This window comes from Glossina fuscipes, unplaced genomic scaffold (genome assembly GCF_014805625.2).
Source record: "Glossina fuscipes isolate IAEA_lab_2018 unplaced genomic scaffold, Yale_Gfus_2 1, whole genome shotgun sequence".
Taxonomy (NCBI): Eukaryota; Metazoa; Arthropoda; class Insecta; order Diptera; family Glossinidae; genus Glossina; species Glossina fuscipes.
Genome location: NW_023998415.1, coordinates 14,356,260 through 14,374,676, shown reverse-complemented (window position 1 = coordinate 14,374,676; position 18,417 = coordinate 14,356,260). Strand labels below are relative to the sequence as shown.

At 31.6% G+C, this 18,417-nt stretch overlaps 5 protein-coding genes across 6 annotated transcripts in view; 3 read left to right on the top strand and 2 right to left on the bottom strand.

The window, feature by feature from the left end:
* LOC119632695 (serine/threonine-protein kinase unc-51) overlaps positions 1–1,453 on the bottom strand; it is a 23,382-nt gene extending 21,929 nt beyond the window's left edge. Inside the window, exons 1-2 of one of the 2 annotated variants that reach the window (XM_038025734.1) lie at positions 1,365–1,453; positions 733–1,229 (exon numbers count right to left, since the gene is read on the bottom strand). In XM_038025734.1, the coding sequence (XP_037881662.1) occupies positions 733–822 (90 nt within the window). In that variant the 5' untranslated portion in view covers positions 823–1,229; positions 1,365–1,453. Of the gene's footprint in view, positions 1–732 lie in introns of both variants that reach the window. The other variant, XM_038025735.1, reaches the window with a different exon arrangement.
* Positions 1,454–3,337: 1,884 nt separating this feature from the next.
* On the top strand, positions 3,338–6,382 carry LOC119632245 (T-cell immunomodulatory protein). The gene is made up of 3 exons (XM_038025052.1): positions 3,338–3,814; positions 3,873–4,880; positions 5,665–6,382. The coding sequence occupies exons 1-3, from the start codon at positions 3,607–3,609 to the stop codon at positions 6,276–6,278; spliced, it is 1,830 nt and encodes a 609-aa protein (XP_037880980.1). The 5' UTR covers positions 3,338–3,606; the 3' UTR covers positions 6,279–6,382.
* Positions 6,383–7,960: 1,578 nt separating this feature from the next.
* LOC119631368 (ubiquitin-conjugating enzyme E2 R2) lies at positions 7,961–9,810 on the bottom strand. Its single transcript, XM_038023509.1, has 3 exons — positions 9,769–9,810; positions 8,773–9,381; positions 7,961–8,407 (listed from the first exon to the last, which is right to left on the bottom strand). The coding sequence occupies exons 2-3, from the start codon at positions 9,262–9,264 to the stop codon at positions 8,126–8,128; spliced, it is 774 nt and encodes a 257-aa protein (XP_037879437.1). The 5' UTR covers positions 9,265–9,381; positions 9,769–9,810; the 3' UTR covers positions 7,961–8,125.
* Positions 9,811–11,942: 2,132 nt separating this feature from the next.
* On the top strand, positions 11,943–14,376 carry LOC119631298 (probable Ufm1-specific protease 2). The gene is made up of 4 exons (XM_038023373.1): positions 11,943–12,049; positions 12,104–13,114; positions 13,296–13,743; positions 13,798–14,376. The coding sequence occupies exons 1-4, from the start codon at positions 12,011–12,013 to the stop codon at positions 14,151–14,153; spliced, it is 1,854 nt and encodes a 617-aa protein (XP_037879301.1). The 5' UTR covers positions 11,943–12,010; the 3' UTR covers positions 14,154–14,376.
* A 726-nt stretch (positions 14,377–15,102) lies between these two features.
* Positions 15,103–17,178, top strand: LOC119631435 (general transcription factor IIH subunit 4). The gene is made up of 2 exons (XM_038023626.1): positions 15,103–15,483; positions 15,538–17,178. Exons 1-2 carry the CDS (start codon positions 15,209–15,211, stop codon positions 16,736–16,738), a joined length of 1,476 nt encoding a protein of 491 aa, XP_037879554.1. The 5' UTR covers positions 15,103–15,208; the 3' UTR covers positions 16,739–17,178.
* Positions 17,179–18,417: the final 1,239 nt, after the last annotated feature.

Below are 18,417 nucleotides of genomic sequence, written 5' to 3'. Positions count from 1 at the left end.
TATATATATATATATATATATATATATATATATATATATATGTAGTACTGTATTCATGCGTTTATTTATTTCCATACTACATATTTATTTAATACGTTTTTCTTTTACTCGTTTCGTTTTCTCAATTGTCTGTCTGATAGCACTTGTTTTTATTTTATTTTTTATTTATTTTTTTTGCAGTTTACCAAAATTCTCGTTCTCTTATTCACTATTTGCTTATTTAGAAACTCTATAATAATAACAGAAACCAATTAAGAAGAAAATAATAAAACGCAAAATGGTAATGAATAATATGCATGTGTATCTACCAATGACGTTCTGCAATTTAAATTCCGAATATGCCGACTTCTAAATCAATGACAATTTGAGGAATCGTGACAAGCGCTTAGCTAAAAACAATACAATTACATCTTGCATAAATAATTTTGAATAAAAAAACAACTATAGAAACGGCCGGCTCTTATGTAAAATAAAAAAAAAGAAATAAATTATAATAGATCTTTTTTCTGAAAGCTATCACATTCAACAATATAGTGACTCCTCTACCCTAATATTATCATTAATGAACTATTTCTTCGTTGTACTACATCTCTCGCATTTTCTCTTCGGCCTATGGCGAAACACTTCCTATGTATATATATTTATTTCTCTTATACAAAAGATTTAAACACATGTTGTGGGAAAATATTTTGCTCCGAGTTTCCTGTCTCTGGAATTATAACAAAAATTTACCTTACGATGACGTCCTCTGTAGACGACAGCAAATGCACCATGGCCAAGCATATCTTTGGAGCTGTATTCATAATCTCCTACGATATTCATTTCATATGACGAATGACAAAAATTATTTAACTCAACCGATAATTGCAATGATTAGACAATAGGTGAATAATGGACTTGCCGTTAGTTATATACAACACAACTCTTATTCTTTTTTTATTGAAACACTTGATTTTTTTCAGATTTAATTTTTCATTTGTTTTTCATTCGGATTTAATTAATATTCGCAAACTCGTACATAATATATCAGTCATTCGTTATTTTTGCATTTAATTAAAAGAACATTCTTATCATTTATTTGCACAACAATAAAAAACTATAAATATATACAGATTTATGCTCTTCGTTTATTACAATATTGTGTTGCAGCACGGTTCTCTTTCCTTTCAGCTAGTTTCCTCTAGGAAAATCAATTTCTACTTAAGGTTGCAACTTATCTCACTATTTTGCTAATAAAAAAAAATATAAAAAAAAATATGGTGTAATAACTCATCTCTTTTCGTCCAATCTTAGGTAATTTCCAACTTGCTTATTACAAAGGGTAAAATGTTATTTATTCTGCTATTTTCTTTTTATTTGTTTACTTTTTAATTTTCTCTATAATAGTTCATAAAATTCTCTCCTCTAAAAGAAAATTCTTTGTTCAGTTAAACAACAATTGTTCTATATCGAAGGCAAAACGACATTAAATATTTGTTTAAGATTTCACTTCCGACGAAAGCACATAGAAACGATCGATGTAGCCATCACTTATTACTATGCTTATTTATAGGGCAAACAATTACCTTAAGTAGGAATTAAATATATAGGAATTTATCGCAATTTAAAAAACACTAAAAAACACAAGACACTAAAACAAAAAATTGTCGTCAATTTTTGAACAGCAACAGAAAATGACCAAATTTTGGTAGAAATTTCTGGCTTTATTAATGTTTATGCAAAGGAAATCTACTCATATGTTCAGTTTTTAAAACGATATGTTTTTGTTACAATTAAGCAAAACTATAAGCTATATATCTACTTTTTTAATGTATTGCCAAATTGAAGTAATGCACGATGTGTGCAAGCGCCTCTAATGTGTTTTATCCGTAATTGTATGCAATACAGTTGGCGTATACTTTTCAAAAGAAAAAAAAGAAAAGCAATAGATCTCTTACTTCATATCAGATTCTACCAAAAAGAAAACATAGAAAATAATAGATTCTTAAGGAAAAACAATTTAATTGATGAGATGGAAAGTATTTTGTAACATTGTAAAGAGTGCTTAACAGCTTTTATGTCTTTTGTACATTTATTATTGCCAAATCCATATTTTCGCAAAAATGTTGTAGATTGTTTCGGCTAACTTTCTCTGACCTGTGTATATACTATAAGCATCATTTATAAGAGTTATTGCGGATGCTATTATCATTACAAAACAGTCAAATGTGATTGCATACAAAGGCGAAATATTTGTTCTGACAGCATGCCTCTGTACATATATATATTTGTATATACTAAAAGAGAAAATAAAAAACAATCTAATGTGGGTAAGTTAGAAGCGATTAAAGATTGTTCTGCATTTTAAACTGGATTTATATTATGACTTTATTATGAAAGAAGAAAATTAGAATGCATAAGCTTGGAAAATATCAAGGAGAAGCACCCAAGCAAAACAACGAAATAAAATTTAAAAATCTTTAATTTGGGCTGATATAAACGATAAAGCAAAGAATAATTTCATTTCGTTACATTTAGTTTTTATTGTACGCACCTTACCGTATATATATACCTGCCCTTAAAAACAAAGAAGTGCCCTTGTTTTATAAACGTGGAATACTATATGATGTCTTATTAAAAGACCTTTAACATAATTATTGCATATATAAATAATGAAAACGAAACAGTTAACAATCAAATGTAATTCAAAAGACGGCTAACGAATGTAACAGCACTACTAAGTGTCTAAGATGCACAATCTCTTACATTTTAAAAATGAAATGAATTTCACTTATTATAGGTTCTCTTCGATTATGTGTAAAGTTCGCTCTCTCTCTCCTCAAACTTAATCGGACGTACATCCATAATTGATCATTCCAAGCATTTTCTAAATTATATATATGTATGTCTACATATACACATTGTTTAAACTTAAACAACTGTGCAATCTTTAAAATTAAATAACATATAAAAGAATCAAATCCTTCTTTCCAAGTTTGATATATTCGCTGTCAAATGTTTCAACCCTTTGAGCTTTCAAAAGTGGCTAAGTTTCATTGAAATTGGCGAGTTAACTTTTTGTTATTTTTACCAGCTAGCAATTCATCGCAATTTGGGCCGATTTTTTTTTTAGTGATCTTGGGTTTTTTCTACATTTTTGCAACTTTTCGTGATAGATAAATTCAGCATTTAGAAAAGTGTCCATTGAACTGCATTTAAAGTACGTCTAACGCCTTGCTATGTTTATTACACACGTTTATTGAAATTGTAAATCAATTTTAGCTATACTTTAGCGTGACAATAAAGCGGCAAAACAAACTTTATTAAATAATTTACCATTAAAATACATCCCTGTGTCCAAAAACAAAAACAATCGCTTCTACCCCATACATTAATTGATTGAACAAAGAAAGATTGACTCATTTTTGCAAATTTATAAGGAAAGTTCTGATAAACTAATTAAAATTAAAAAGTCTTACTAAAATATACTTTAAATTAATATAAATAAATCAAAATTTGTTCAATTAAAAATGAAAACGATTTGCTCTTATAGTGGAGGAGAGCATTGATTTTTTCTCTTTTCCGAAGTAAAAATGTAAAACTTTTTTTAAAGAATCGATGTGAAAAATGTCAAAATTTCTGGAAATTATCAACTGGCTAACAAGCTTATTGCTAACAGTCTGGTTAAATTGCAGCGTAGCTAATGATGTCACGCCCCAGGTTTTTGGTGAAGTGCGTGAAGGCATTGTAGCTGCCTTTGGCGATTTCAATTCCGATGAATTAACTGATGTGTTTCTAATACGCAATAATATGCAAGTGTTAGAGATTTTATATGGTAAAGAAAGACATATAATTGAAGCCATATTTTATTTGAAAATATTTTTTTTTTCTAGGAGCGGACACTGAACCGTTTCTTCGGCCTTCAAATTTTTATTGTAGTTATAAAAAATATATAATCACTAGTGTCGTACCTGGCGACTATGACGGCGACGCCTTAATGGATGTTTTGGTTACTGTAAAAGAAAAAGGCTCAAAGAATGATGTGCATAATGTATACATACATTGGGGTGATTCGGACGGACTTAATTGTACTGACGAACGACATGAACCTCTTTTAAAAACTAAAGGCGAACCTTTGGCCATAGATTATAATCGTGACATGATTATTGATTTGTATGGTGTTAGAGAAAATAACGCCCGAACCTTTTGGATTTTTAATAAAACACGTGAACCTCCCCTTCAGATTAGTCAAGCCGAACCAATATATGAAACGTCTACAACAAGTGAAATGCGTATACCTAACGCAAACGCTTATCTAGATATAAATGGGGATTTTATAGCCGATTTGTTGGTGCAAACAGACAAGCACTATGAAGTATGGCATGGTCGCAATGGCGCCGATCCAGAGGAAAAGCAAGGCTTTACTTTCAACCGTACTATAGATCTGCCAATAGTTGGGTCCAAACCCATTTGGGGTCAGGCTGTATTTTCCGATTTTGAATTGGAGGGCGTGGAAAATGTCATATTGCCTATATGTTTTCAAGATTGTGCTAACTCTACAATATTAGTGCATGATGGCAAAAGTTTTCGTGATATACATGTGAATTTCAAGGATCCCCAAGCTGTATCATGGGGATTTGTCCCACCGCAGGAAAATGACGTTTATTTAAAAACTATAACCGCAAGAAGTGGTGATTTTAATATGGATGGTTATCCAGATTTAATAATGACCTTGCAAACATTTGGAGCTACACATAAAAGACAAACTTTTCTTTTGGAGAATGTACCCTGTAAGATGTGTAATTCCCCGTTGAAACGTACTTACGAGGTGAAATGGAATGCTCTAAGTCCTCTAGGAGAGAACACAGTAGCGGGAGCTTTTTACGACTTTTATCAAGACGGTAAGAATTTAAGAAAGAATTATGTAAAAAAAATCTATATTTAAATTTTTGAATATGATACAATCAAAAGCATCTTCGCATCTTGAAATTTAATACATATTCAGACATTCGTTCGTTACAGCTCGTAATTGTTGATGAAAACATATTTTCTTTTCAATTTTTGTGGCTTCTTAGCCTTTCTAAGTGCGCTTTTGCGCAGAAAGAACATGAATTTTGAAAATCTTTCTTTGGAATTCTCTCAAAAATATATGTGCTATTTTTCGATTCGTCAAATTTCGCTGGTAGGAACAGGCGGGAAAATAAATATATAATACTATGTAATATATGTAATATATGTTTTGTCGGATTTTATTTATGAACAATTTTGAATTTATATCAAAAAAAAAAAATAAAAAAAATTTATAGATGGGACTTTTTAAAATAGCAGCATATTTAAAGAGAAGCTGCCTTTGTAGAATATAGGAATACTGACGAATAAAAAAATTTAAGTCAAGTCCTTGCCATAAAACAAGAAACCAGTAGCTAACTGTTTAAGTAGTAATTGTCAGTGATCTACATTACTTGTCTTCTGGTGACACATTTTTATATACTTATATAGATAGTTTTCCTTCAATATAATTTCAAAGTTTTTTTACGGTGATTTCAATTCTTTCGCTTTTATCAACTAGTAGGAATATGATTGAATACTTGACGAACTTGAATTTACAAATATCTATATAAATTTTCAAGTTATATAATTAATTTGCTTTTATCCTTGAATATTTTTTTAACTTTCTTTCTGTAGGAGTCTTGGATGTCATACTAATAGAAAAATCCAATACTGGTAATTATCGACCTTTAGCATTCCGCAACACTTTGGATTATGATGCCAATTTTGTAAAAGTTATTGTACTTACCAGTCTAACTAATAAAAAAAATCCCACTATGCGGACAGCATTAGGCCGAAAGAAACGTACATACGGAACTAATTTACCAGGACCACGTATAACGTATTTCACTACTACACAGGAAGGCGATTTTCAACGTGGTTCTTCTGTTCAACTACCGCAATCCTCTTATTTTGCTTTACAATTGCCATATACCATATTCGGTTTGGGTCGTACACCGAATTTTGTTGATTCGCTAACTGTGGGATTAGGTTCAAAATCACGTACTTGGACTCAATTGATACCTAATTCACAAATTATTGTAGTACCGAAACCTTTAGAAGATCCACAACGCTGGAAAGCTCAATTGTTTGTAACACCCAGTAAACTGATATTGATGAGCGTCGTGGCCTTGGGTGGTACTTGCCTGGTTATCATTTTGATTATACTAGTGTTATATATTAAAGAGAAACGTGAAGATAAACAAGAGAAATTACAAGAAGCACATCGTTTTCACTTCGATGCCATGTAAGACTTGAAATTCGACGGCAAGTATTAAAAAAGCTTTCGTTAGTAATTAAGAAAAAATTTTGTTTAAAGAAGGGCTCTTGTGTTTTATGCATGAAATAAATATAATATAAATAATATTGAAGAGCTTTCTTTCTTCCAATGGCTTTTTTCAAATGGTAAGCATATGGCAATTATTCAAAACCACGTCGCTTCAAACCGGGGCCCGTTGTTTCATGGCGCTACATTCAAAAATCAAAGTTTTCGTTGACTTTTTCGATGAAAATTCAATTGCATGCTTGAGCGTTTTAAGTTTTAGTCAAGGTCAGGTCGGATATTAAATGAAAATCTCATTTTCAAATAATTGAGAAGACGAATGGGGGAAACATTTACATTTCATTCATGTAGATGAAAGGCAACGTGTATGACAGGACGCAAACACAAAAGTGATTGCACGAAATAATTATTTTTTTGAACGTTATGTAACGCGTAAGTTTTGACTCTTCGCAGTTATATTCCAATTCCATAGAAACAAGTAAAGTCGCTAAACTGAAAAATAAGTAGCAAAATACCATTTAGTCTATCATATTCGCCCCAAGGACAAAAAGACGTTTTTTTTTTTGGCGCTGTTTTCAATGAAACACTTTCAATGTCTAATAAAAAAAGATTTGTTTTATAAAGTGATTTGCTGTACAAATTTAAAATATGTTTTATGGAAAATCGGATTTTCTATCATCTATTTTATTGGCTTTTTAATAGGTGCCTTGCCTTATTTTTTATTATTATTGTTATATTAATTATGAAAAAATGTATTATAATATTTGGATTAATTGGCTTCAGTCAAAGTAAATAGTTCTTGTTAAGAGCATTTAAACATTATTTATTAGATTGTTGTTCCTGTTGATGTTTGTAATAATGTAAGGACATCACTAATTTAAATAAATATTTCATTAGATACAAAATAAAATAAAAAAATTATTAAAATAAAAAATAAAATTATTACACAGATTTATATATGCAGATTTTTCATATGTTTGTTATTGTAAACTTATAGCAGAGCCTGAAAAACATTTTTACATTATTTTTAGCTAATAAGTGTATATAGAAATATGTTCGATTTAACAGCAAAATAGAAAAAAAGAATGGAAAAACTTCTTTATAAAGAAGATAAAAAAAATATATAAATCCAAATTTTTTTTTCAACATTCTATGTTCGATAAATTTGTTTACTTTCTATACTAAAATGAATTTCAAAACGAATGAAAACGAAGTATAAAATAATGAAAATAATTTGCTTATGATTTCGCTTCGGTTCGGTTTGTTTGGGTTTTTTTTTTTTTTTTTCTTTCTTCTGAATTTTGTTAACTGTGTATAAGGTGCTCTTATTGGCGATTTGGCTTAATATTTCCTCTTCGTCTTAGTACACACACACACACACACACACATGTAAGTGGATTACTTAATACTACATATACACAAATATATATATATATAATAAAATAAACTAAGTAATTTCACTTTGTATTGAGGGCTTCTTAATTTCATTTTCTTTTCAAATTTTTTTCAAAAATCATCCATAATCTTTTTTCTTTTTATATATATTTTTGTTTAGAGAAATTACGAAAGAACATGCTATATTTTTAAATTTAAACAAGAAAAATTTTTTTAAAAAAAGAAAAAAGGCGTGGAAAGAAACTGATTTTTTTTTCAAATTGTCGCGCTGCTATATGTTTAAAATTTTTCCTCATTCTTTCTTGACTATGTATGCTTTATATATTATTACTCACAATCTTTTGCTATTACTGCTTCTTTTCTTCTCATAAACACTATTGAAAGCATTTTCTTTGCACGTTAAACTTTTTCTTGGATTTCTTATGTAGTTTCACCTTTGCCACTATCATCGGCATTATCGACATCATCGTCATCCTCGCCGTCGTCGTCATCATCGTCTGTAGGTAAATCATCTTCGGTCTCAAGATCGAAATCATCATCGTAGAAGTTGGTATCAAGTGTTGGTTCTGCGGGTTCTTTTCGCGTTGGTTTAATGCAATAGTCTTCCAAAGTCATCGGCACTATTATGCCCTCCTTTTTGGCTTCGGCATTGGCAGCCAAAGCCTGCTTCCTAATAATATTGGGGTATTCGTTATCCTTGCCCTGCAAATATATCAGAAAATCAAGATGAAAACCTTGCAAAACATGTTCTTAAAACCATTTTTCATCCAGAGCATTTCGGAATTCACGGATTATTTTAGTTCACACGATTCCATTAAAATAATTTCATTTGCATAACCTTGAAAGTGATCATAATTGTGTTTTACATTAAAGGACTTTATTTAACAGTCCTTATATGCAAAAGTATTGAAAATGGCGAATAGATAATATATCATTTAAAATGTTTGCAACGTTGTGCCGAAATACATAAATCTAGTTCATATTAATTCATTTAATAAATAGTCAACTAAATTGATCTATCCAATGTGAATTTTATAAAAAGTATGGTAGAAATGTCGGTAACTTACCTGAGAATCTCTCCATCTTCTATACATAACCGAAGCATCAACATTTGCCGGGGAATAGGTATTCGGTTCATTGAGCAACGATATTACTGACAACAAAATCGTACGTACATTTTGTGTAGGATTCCAACGTTCACAAGGCAATTCACCACTTTGGGGATCGTCGACAGGTGGATGCAGTATCGAAATGCAGAGATCACCGTTTTCGTATACATTCGGATGCCAAACTTTTGTTAAGAAACGTATAGACGGTGGTGAATAAGGATAGTCAGGCGGAAATTTCATATGAGCCTTAAAATATCCGCCTTGATACAAAGTATCGGGTGGCCCAAATATAGCTACCTCCCACTCAAATAGGTTATCTTCATTCAATAATTTGACACGAAAGCCTTCGACAGGCTCTTCCTGCAGAGATTTGTATTCTAGAGCCAAAGCTCGCACCGCAGAACTGCTGGGTGTGGCCGTTGAGGGTGGTGTAGCTGTTGTATGTGACATTTATGAGATAGGGTAAACGTTCGTACACAGAGCTCTTAAGCCTAGCAAAAAAAAATGCCTCGACTAAATCCTGGGTTAATAGTTTTTATCGTTTTCTTATTAAAACACGAAGAAAACCTGAAATCGAAAATTTATACATCAGTTTTCAAAAACTAAAAAAAATTATTTGAAAATTTTGCAAAAATAACATTAAATTATTGATATTATAAATACAGTGTCATTATTGTCAATGCAGGCCTTCAAGAAAAAGCATAAAAATCATATTGATAATCATATAGATATTTTGTTTTTTAGAGACCCACTACTTCGCAACTGCCGTGAAATATTTAAACATCTATTTCTTATTTCAACATTAAAATATCCTTTTCGCTTAATTAAATAATCTTCCAGACTGTCATTCATTTACAATTTAAAAATTTAATTTTATTGCTGCGTCACTCTCACTAATTATTCTGTTCTTTTTTCTCCTTAAACAAGAAACTTTTTTCTGTTTTAGTCGCTCACCTTATTTTTTATACAAGTCTACAAAAATTCGCTTAAAATTTGCTTAACGCACAAATTTTTTTAAACACAAAATTTGTTCAATGTTTCTACTGTTTTATTTTTGTGATAACTTTTCCTTTCCTTTTTTTGTTACACAAATAATTTTTGTAAAATGTTTTTGTATTTGCCGATGAATTTTTTTCTTTTCTGTGTTCAGTGTGGCCAGAAATTCACATTTTTTATTACTCTATGATTAGGGTTACCATTAACATGGCGCAACTCTTTAATCTCATTACCATAAAATATAATGCTATCATATATTATGGGCGAGCTTTGCCTATAAAATTCGTGATTTAAAACATATGGGATGATGTTAAGGTAAGGAAAAGGTGGAATTGTCTTTTTGTATATTCAATTTAAAATGTGTCAAAAACAACAGCAATTACAACGCTCCAAAAAGGCTGGGCGGCTAAAGTACAACCACCCCTGAATATTGAAGTCTTTCACTGCCCATAGTTGAAAGTCTCCAAACAGCCTCTCAAAGCTCTTCCACTCAAGCGCACTGGGCTCTAGTCTTGGCTTGATGTACTAGTTGTAACTGCCCATTACCAGATTGCCCTTAACATTGTATTACATGATTTTTGCAGCGTGTGTTTCAAATCAAACTTGTCATCATTCATTTTCAAACATTTTATTAGCGCAGTCTGAATCATTAAAATTTAATAAGGAATCGGAAATGAAAATATATAAATTTTTTTTTCCTTTTTTTGAATCAGTGGCTTCACATTTACCTACTATTTTTTTTACTTATAATTAGAGGGCGTAATTATTCAAAATATATAACTAAACTACAATTCAAACGTCTCTTGAATTAGCGCTAGTCAAGTTTGTCGTTCTCTTGTAAATATGCATTAGATTGATATTGTTTGCTACTTATATCTAAAAAGAATGAAGTTTGATGAGTTAACTCATTGCGTCGAATAATTGAATTTACAGAAAAAAATAAACTTAACTTCTTCGTTAACAGTACCTAAGAAAACGTAGAAATTTTATGATGTTCAAATTATTTTCTTCTTATATCGTTTCGCATTATCAGGTGAAATAGTGGCTATTCCTCACGTTCACTTCGCCAAAATATAATTATCGTTTTTATTAACCTGCGCAATATCAGATGTACTTGAACGTTGAATTAAAGAGGATTAATTGCTCTCGGTCGAGTGGGAATTTAATTTTTCACCTTTTTACAAGATTTTATGGGAATTGGCATATCACATGATTTTATATGTATACAAATAAATAAAACGAAAAAAAAAATGCAAAACAAGAAATAAAGAGAATTTATTTTGAATTTAGAAGCTACTTATCTAATTTATGATTATTTTGCATTAATTTAAATCTTTTCATATTATACGATTGGAAATTTTATTTTATACTATGCGTTATTTTATAAAAAGTGGAAAACATGCTATAAAGGCAATTTGTTTTCCAATTTAAAATATATGTTTCAAATCAAAACTTTTCAGCTTTTCTCCTTTTGATTTATTTAATTACGTCAAGCTGCTTCTTTTAAACTCATTTTGCTTAATCCTTCATTTCATTAACTAATTAAAAATCTTATTCGCTTTTACAACAAATTTTTCATCGTTTGTTTTCCATATATTTGTTGTTTACATTTATTTTGTTTTCTCTAATTTTATTTCCTTAACCATATGTTGTGTCAATTTCTATCCATTTCTTTATTTTTTTCTTACCAAATAATATGGTAACGCAGTTCACACTGTGCTTATTAATTTGGAAGTCGTTAAGTAGAAAAACGCACCAATGCATCATTGTGTCTTCCCTTAATTAGCTGGAAAAAGCAGTCACGTCTTATTATATCGTGCCTTAAGCTATATAAATCGTCTAAAATGGGTTTCAATTTCGTTATTTTTTTTTTCCTTTGATTTGTTTCTCTTGGACTAACTTTAACGTCGTACTAATAAAGAGGAATTTCCGCTAATAAAATAAGTTATTCGTGAACGTATTAAATTTATTAGAATGACTTCTACTTTTAGCAGCTATTAAGAATTGTTTAGACTAAAAAAATTAAACCATTTCTGTGTATGATATTATAGTGTGGCCTGCACTTTTTTATTTGTAATAAATGAGTGGTAGCGCTGCTATATTGCTATTAGTTGTTATGGCAACTCTGTAGGAAAGTTGTTGGTGCAGCCGTAATTGTGTGCCAACGTATCAATTTGCTTGTTTCTGGAATCATCAGAACATGTTGCCTAAATTAAAGATTTCCGATTATTTATTGAAGGTGAAACTTGACTTAAAAAACTTTTTCTTGAATAATGTTTGGTTTTTTTAATAGCGTTTAGAACAAGTTAAGCAACAATGCAGCGGTTGTTTGTTTGGTGTATTTTATGGTGAAGGGACCCTTTTGTTAATGGGTTTTAACGTTGAATCCACTATCGGTCATTTAAATTATGAACAAATTCAATACAAATTCCCAGCTGAATTAGATTTATGTGGCTTGGTTAAATTCGGGGATTGCAGTGATGTTGAAGCTCATCTGAGTGAGGTGTTTAAAGATGTTGACATCACTGACAACCCCATATTGTTGCATTGTGAGTTGGGGACTTTAGTCGGCTTAAAAGCATATTTTCTCATGCATGGCAAATTGGAACAAGTGCCCTACGAGGTTATGATGCCTGCCCAATTATATCGAGACTTTTGCTTCACTCGTCTTAAATGCAATTGGACAATATACTGTGAAGCTACCAATCAATCAGTACAGCATGAAATGCACGCTTTAAGAAAAATGTTGTCGGGTGGTAGCTTGGCTTTTAATATTCAACCCACTAAAGTATTTTTAACAAATACCAGCATTCATGGAAAAAGTTATGCGGACGGTAAGCAAAATGTTACTAATGAAAGTTTCATAATGGATATTTTAAATGCGGTACGCGAAGTTCTATTGACAAATCAAGAAGATAAGGAAAATGTAAAGACTAAAAAGTCTTGTATCCAGGACATCAAATTGAGTACAATTTATGGTGCGTTGGGTAGTGATTATGACATAATCGATATTGCAGTATTACGCTGTAAGACACGTGATGTCACTGAAGCTGAAAGCTCATCTCGAATTTTACCATCTATGAGTATGTGCCTAAGGCCTAATGAACATAAATTCAGTATTCCTATTGAAGTCGAATCAATGGCCATACTTAACAAATCCACCAAAGTATCAAGACTCTATGACATACTAATAGAGAGCATATGCCGTGCCTTGCGTTTAAGTGAACAAAGCATTAGTGAACGTTTGGAAAATACAGAATTTCAGAAGCTTAAGGCCCCAAAAATGTACAATTTCTTTCCGCAGGTGGGTTAAGAATTTTTTATGCAGATAGTTTTTTTTGCTTATATTTATTAAATATTTTTAGAAATGAGTTAGGTTACACTGGAAATCCTTTCTTCTAATTAAATTTAATTTATTTTTAAAAAACAGTAAAACGTTTTCCAGATGCAAGCTGATTTTTTAGTACACATGTTTATAATTATAGGAATTTGGACATTTTATATCCTGCTCCTATTTGGAAGGATTAGATGATTGTAGCCCCAGCATGCAAGATAAGCGTAAACGACTACATCGTCACTTTGGTTTGCCGATAACACGACCCTATTTTAGACGTTCAAACGCTTGTATATTTCGAAATGAATTACCGCCTCAAAGCCCTCTTATTAATACTCATGTGAATGTCAAATCAAGCGGTGTCACCGAAGGTAAACAGTACCTGGTGAAAGGAAACTATTACTATTATCATTATCTACAACAACAAATACAAGATAAAGGGTGGGGCTGTGCGTACAGATCATTGCAAACTATATGCTCGTGGTTTTTGCTACAGGGGTATACGGATCGGAAAGTGCCCACACATATAGAAATACAAGAATATTTGGTCAAAATCGGTGATAAGCCTCCATCTTTTAAAGGATCATCTCAGTGGATTGGTAAAACTAATTTTCTTATTTTTAATAATAGTAAAATAATCAAATTCTTTTTAGGTTCAACCGAAGTTAGCATGTGTTTGCAGGGCTTTCTGGGCGTTGATTCGAAGATACTGCATGTTAGTTCAGGGGCAGAACTTTCTACTTTAGGTTCCGAGTTGGTTATGCATTTTCAGACACAAGGCACACCTATAATGACCGGCGGCGGAGTTTTGGCTCATACGATAATTGGGGTTGATTATTGTCTACAAAGTGGTGAAATGAAATACCTTATTTTAGATCCTCATTATACCGGCGAAGACGATTTACATACCATACAATCGAAGGGCTGGTGTGGTTGGAAGGGGCCCGATTTTTGGGATAAAAGAAGCTATTATAATTTGTGTTTGCCTCAAAGGCCTGTAATATTCTAAATGCCGTTGGTCGCCTCATTCTAAGCTCATTATTGCAATTGATATTATTGTTGTTATGATTTGATATTGTTTTTTAAAAATTTTTAAAAATGTTTTCGATAAGTTAGTTCTTTTTTTTTTCTTTGTTGGTATTTAGGATTCAAACTTTTATACTTTTAATAACGCAAATTCTAAAGGTAATTTGGAATCAATAAAATGCTTAGTGGAGTAATAATTTAGATTACTTTTTTTTAAATCGTTTTCATTTTGTTTCCCTCAAGATAGGGTAGAAAGCGTATTTTATGAGCGTTCGCGCTAAAACAAAAATTAAAAACAATGTACAGTAGTTTTTCTTTAATAAAAGTGACTGTGAACCAACATAGACGAACTATACTGTTTTTAAGTCCATATTGTACTTCAGACTCAAAGTAGGTATATAAAAATTATTTTTAGATATAGAATTTCTTATGCTGCGAGACCCTAGTCAATTAGAAAACAAGCTAAAATGGTGTCTTATTTTAATTTTTTTTTTTTTTTGTATTCGACCTTCGGAATACGCTTGGGCTAAGCTAATGATATATCTGGCCTATATATGTTCATTTTGACGATATTTTATAAAACTTTAATAGTTATAAGTGATAAGATATAAGAATTGGATATTCTCCCAATTTTTTTTATGTTGCGCACATCACATGAGTCATTCAGGGAGGATCCAAACATTTTCATGTCGATTTTGTCCTAACAGAGTCCACTCATGAGTCCGTAGAGCATTCTAAACTTCGAAGAAGGTTTATTCAAAAACGAGCGGTAGCTTTTCCGTTACTATACTTTCACGGTGGTAAAAATCTCTGATGAGACTTGGACATATATATAAAAATCAAAAAAGATAAAACAACTATTAAAATTTCATAAATTGCAACCTGGCAGCTCTAGTTTGAATTTCGCATATGGCGCCGTTTTGTTTAGTTTTATTTTGGTTTGCGTTAAAGTGTACATCTAACTTAAAAGTGCTTTGTTTTTTTTAAAATAATTTGCAATTTTGCAAAACAGTTTCAATTATATCAAATTAAGCAAATATGTCCGATCCGAAATCATCTCGACATGGCTCCAGCTCACAAGCATTCGCATTGATACCTAAGCCGTGCAATTTACAGTGTAAAGATTTTCAGGAGTATTTGCGTACGAGGAACGCTGATACACTGGAAAAGCTTTATAATTATCCTACCATTTGCTTGGCAGTGTATCGTGAGCTACCGGAGATTGCTAGACAATTTGTTATACGAATTTTGTTTGTGGAACAACCAGTGCCACAGGCAGTGGTTACCTCCTGGGGATCTCAGCATTATGCCAAGTAAGAAAATGTGATGGCGTGGTGATTCCTTTAATTTTTAAATTATTCCCGCAGGGAGCAAGCCGGCGCCACTAGTTGCTTATCAGAATTAAATGTTTGGCGTGTTACAGCTATACCAGGTGGTTTGTCAGCATGGGAATTATGTCCTACATTCAAAAAAAATCTCAAGATAGCTTTGTTGGGTGGCGGCCGTCCTTGGTCTATGTCTCACACAATGGAAAAAGATTCTAAACCTCGTGATATAGCATTTCTGGACCAATACGCCATGTCCCGCTGGCGTTGTGTATTGTATTATATGGTGGGCACCGGTGGAACAAATAAAGGCCAAGATAATGAGGTTATTAGTCCCGATGCGGTTATAATTTTATTGCATGCCAATCTAATGAAGCGAGATGAAGCAGGCATTACCATAACACGTCAAGGTTTCCAGTTTTTATTACTCGACACGCAATCCCAAGTATGGCATTTTATGTTGCAATATTTGGATACCTGTGAGGAAAGAGGATTATCATTGCCCGAATGTCTAAGCATGTTGTTTCAACTTAGTTTCTCCACATTGGGGCGTGACTACAGTTCCGAAGGAATGAGTCCAAAAATGCTCACTTTTCTACAGCATTTACGTGAATTTGGATTAGTTTTCCAACGTAAACGTAAAGAAGGGCGTTTTTATCCAACCCGCTTAGCTTTAAATATAACTAATAAAGTGGCAATTGCGCCAACAATAGTTGCTGATGAAGAAAAAGTTCAAGAAGGCGGATATATAATAGTGGAAACTAATTATCGCGTTTACGCTTATACGGACTCCCCGTTGCAAGTAGCTGTTTTGGGTTTATTCACTGAGCTACTTTATCGGTTTCCCAATCTTGTAGTGGGCGTATTAACACGTGATTCTGTACGGCAAGCGTTAAGAGGTGGTATCACCGCTGACCAAATTATCAGCTATTTAGAGCAATATGCTCATCCGAGTATGAAGTTCACGGAATCGGCTATCAAATCCAAATCGCCTTTACCACCGACTGTAGTCGATCAAATAAAGTTATGGGAATTGGAACGTAATCGTTTCACTTATACCGAGGGTGTAGTATACAATCAGTTTTTATCACAGGCCGATTTTGTAACATTGCGGGATTACGCTCAGTCGATAGGTGTGCTCGTTTGGCAAAATGAACGAACCCGCACTATGGTAGTCACTAAAAATGGTCATGATGATGTTAAAAAATATTGGAAGAGATATTCGAAAAGTGGCGGTCAATAGATTTTGCATCTATATATATATCTTTGTAGTCGTCTCCAAATGTTGAGACTATAATTATTTATTATTACATTTGTAAAATGGCGAAATATGTATCAGACAGCTGCTGAAGTGTATATACAATTGTTGATCAGCGTATACCCCAAATTGGCCACGCGCATCCGCATACTTGTTGTTACCACTTCCAAAGTTGCGAAAATTGAAATAAAGGCCATATATCGATAGTCTCGTCTTGTTTGTAGAACAATCAGTAAATAAACGGAAATGATTTGTCCAAAATCGTGTTTGCAATAATTTAAAAAACGAAAAAACCAAAAATTCACCGTCAGGGCCCATTCAGTGTGAAAAGGATCTAAACGATCTAGATTTTATGTATAATTTTCTTCTGCATAATAGTCACTCTTAAATCAATTACAAACTAAATTATTAAAAAAAAAAAAAAAGAAAAAAAGTATAAGATTGAAGTTTGCGATCGGAAAGTTAAAAATTTGTATTAATAAGCGATAACTTTGAATGAAATACTAGGAACTTTGTATAGAAACAAAGGAAACATTTTGTTTTAAAGCAAGAAATTTTGTTGTTTATTTTATCGGAGTTATCAGAGAGAGAAAAAGTGTACAAAATCCGAATAATGCAGCGAATTAAACACGTGTCCGGTGTGATTAAAAAACGAGATGCTTGATTTGCATTGCGGATGGAATCTAATCTTTAAAAAAAGAAAAGATTGTTGATACTCATCGCTGAAGAAGGTCATTGAAAAGAATATCATCAAATAGTTATTTTACATACATGCTACTGGTAGTTATTCTATTTGCAACTGCAGTTTAATAAATTGTCAATTAATATATATTCGTTTTTTACTTTATTCTTTTTTCATGTAATTAACATAATTCGTCATCGGCTATAATAAAGAAATTTAAAAAATTTTCACAAATCTTACATATAAAATTAATAGTTAAAAAGTGTATTTTTCGCAATATGTTTGCGAAATATGTAAAATATTTTTAAATAAGTTATGCTTTTTAAAATATCTTATTGGAAAATTCTTTGAATATTAACTAATTACAAAATGTAAATATATTTAGCTAACATATTTGTGTTATCAGTATAAAAATTTTTGATTTCTACAAGAAATATGATCGGTAGAAATAAAAAGTTCATAGTTTGCTTAAAAAATCATTTATTTATTTATTTACTTAATACTGAATTAACACTAATATAATTTTAAAATTAAATTGAGAATTAATAACAGCAAGTCACCAGTAAACTTTGTACTGTACCAATAACAATCAAATATCTCTTGCAGTACACAGCATCAGGCAAGTACGAGCTGCTGCACAATAACTAAATACCTATTAAATCATTAGAAATCAATTATATGGATGTTCAAGATAGACAACAATCGGTTATTCCAGCGGAAACTCTTCAAATGCATGTGTCATTGCAAACTAATAACGCAATAAAAAAAGTACTCTAAGCAATCTAAAAAATACCTGTATATTGTATTGTAAAAAAAGAGATAATATTTTAAATAAAAAAGCATCCCAGGGAATTTACTCGAAGTACTAGGCCTTTGATCGAATCGAGGATTAGCACAATAAGAAATTTTTTCTTCAAATTTATTGATACGATCCTGAGAGTTCATCGAGCGGATAAATTGTTTAATCTCAGAGATTGATCCT

Bases quoted from the DNA above. Each gene is read 5' to 3' on its own strand.
- LOC119631368 (XM_038023509.1), bottom strand. From the start codon at position 9,264: ATGTCACATACAACAGCTACACCACCCTCAACGGCCACACCCAGCAGT. The intron at 8,408-8,772 runs GTAAGTTACCGA...ATATATTTGCAG, and splicing joins GAAGATGGAGAGATTCTCAG to GGCAAGGATAACGAATACCC.
- LOC119632245 (XM_038025052.1), top strand. From the start codon at position 3,607: ATGTCAAAATTTCTGGAAATTATCAACTGGCTAACAAGCTTATTGCTA. The intron at 3,815-3,872 runs GTAAAGAAAGAC...TTTTTTTTCTAG, and splicing joins AGTGTTAGAGATTTTATATG to GAGCGGACACTGAACCGTTT. The intron at 4,881-5,664 runs GTAAGAATTTAA...TTCTTTCTGTAG, and splicing joins TTACGACTTTTATCAAGACG to GAGTCTTGGATGTCATACTA.
- LOC119631298 (XM_038023373.1), top strand. From the start codon at position 12,011: ATGTTGCCTAAATTAAAGATTTCCGATTATTTATTGAAG. The intron at 12,050-12,103 runs GTGAAACTTGAC...TTTTTTTAATAG, and splicing joins TTTCCGATTATTTATTGAAG to CGTTTAGAACAAGTTAAGCA. The intron at 13,115-13,295 runs GTGGGTTAAGAA...TTATAATTATAG, and splicing joins TGTACAATTTCTTTCCGCAG to GAATTTGGACATTTTATATC.
- LOC119631435 (XM_038023626.1), top strand. From the start codon at position 15,209: ATGTCCGATCCGAAATCATCTCGACATGGCTCCAGCTCACAAGCATTC. The intron at 15,484-15,537 runs GTAAGAAAATGT...TTATTCCCGCAG, and splicing joins GGATCTCAGCATTATGCCAA to GGAGCAAGCCGGCGCCACTA.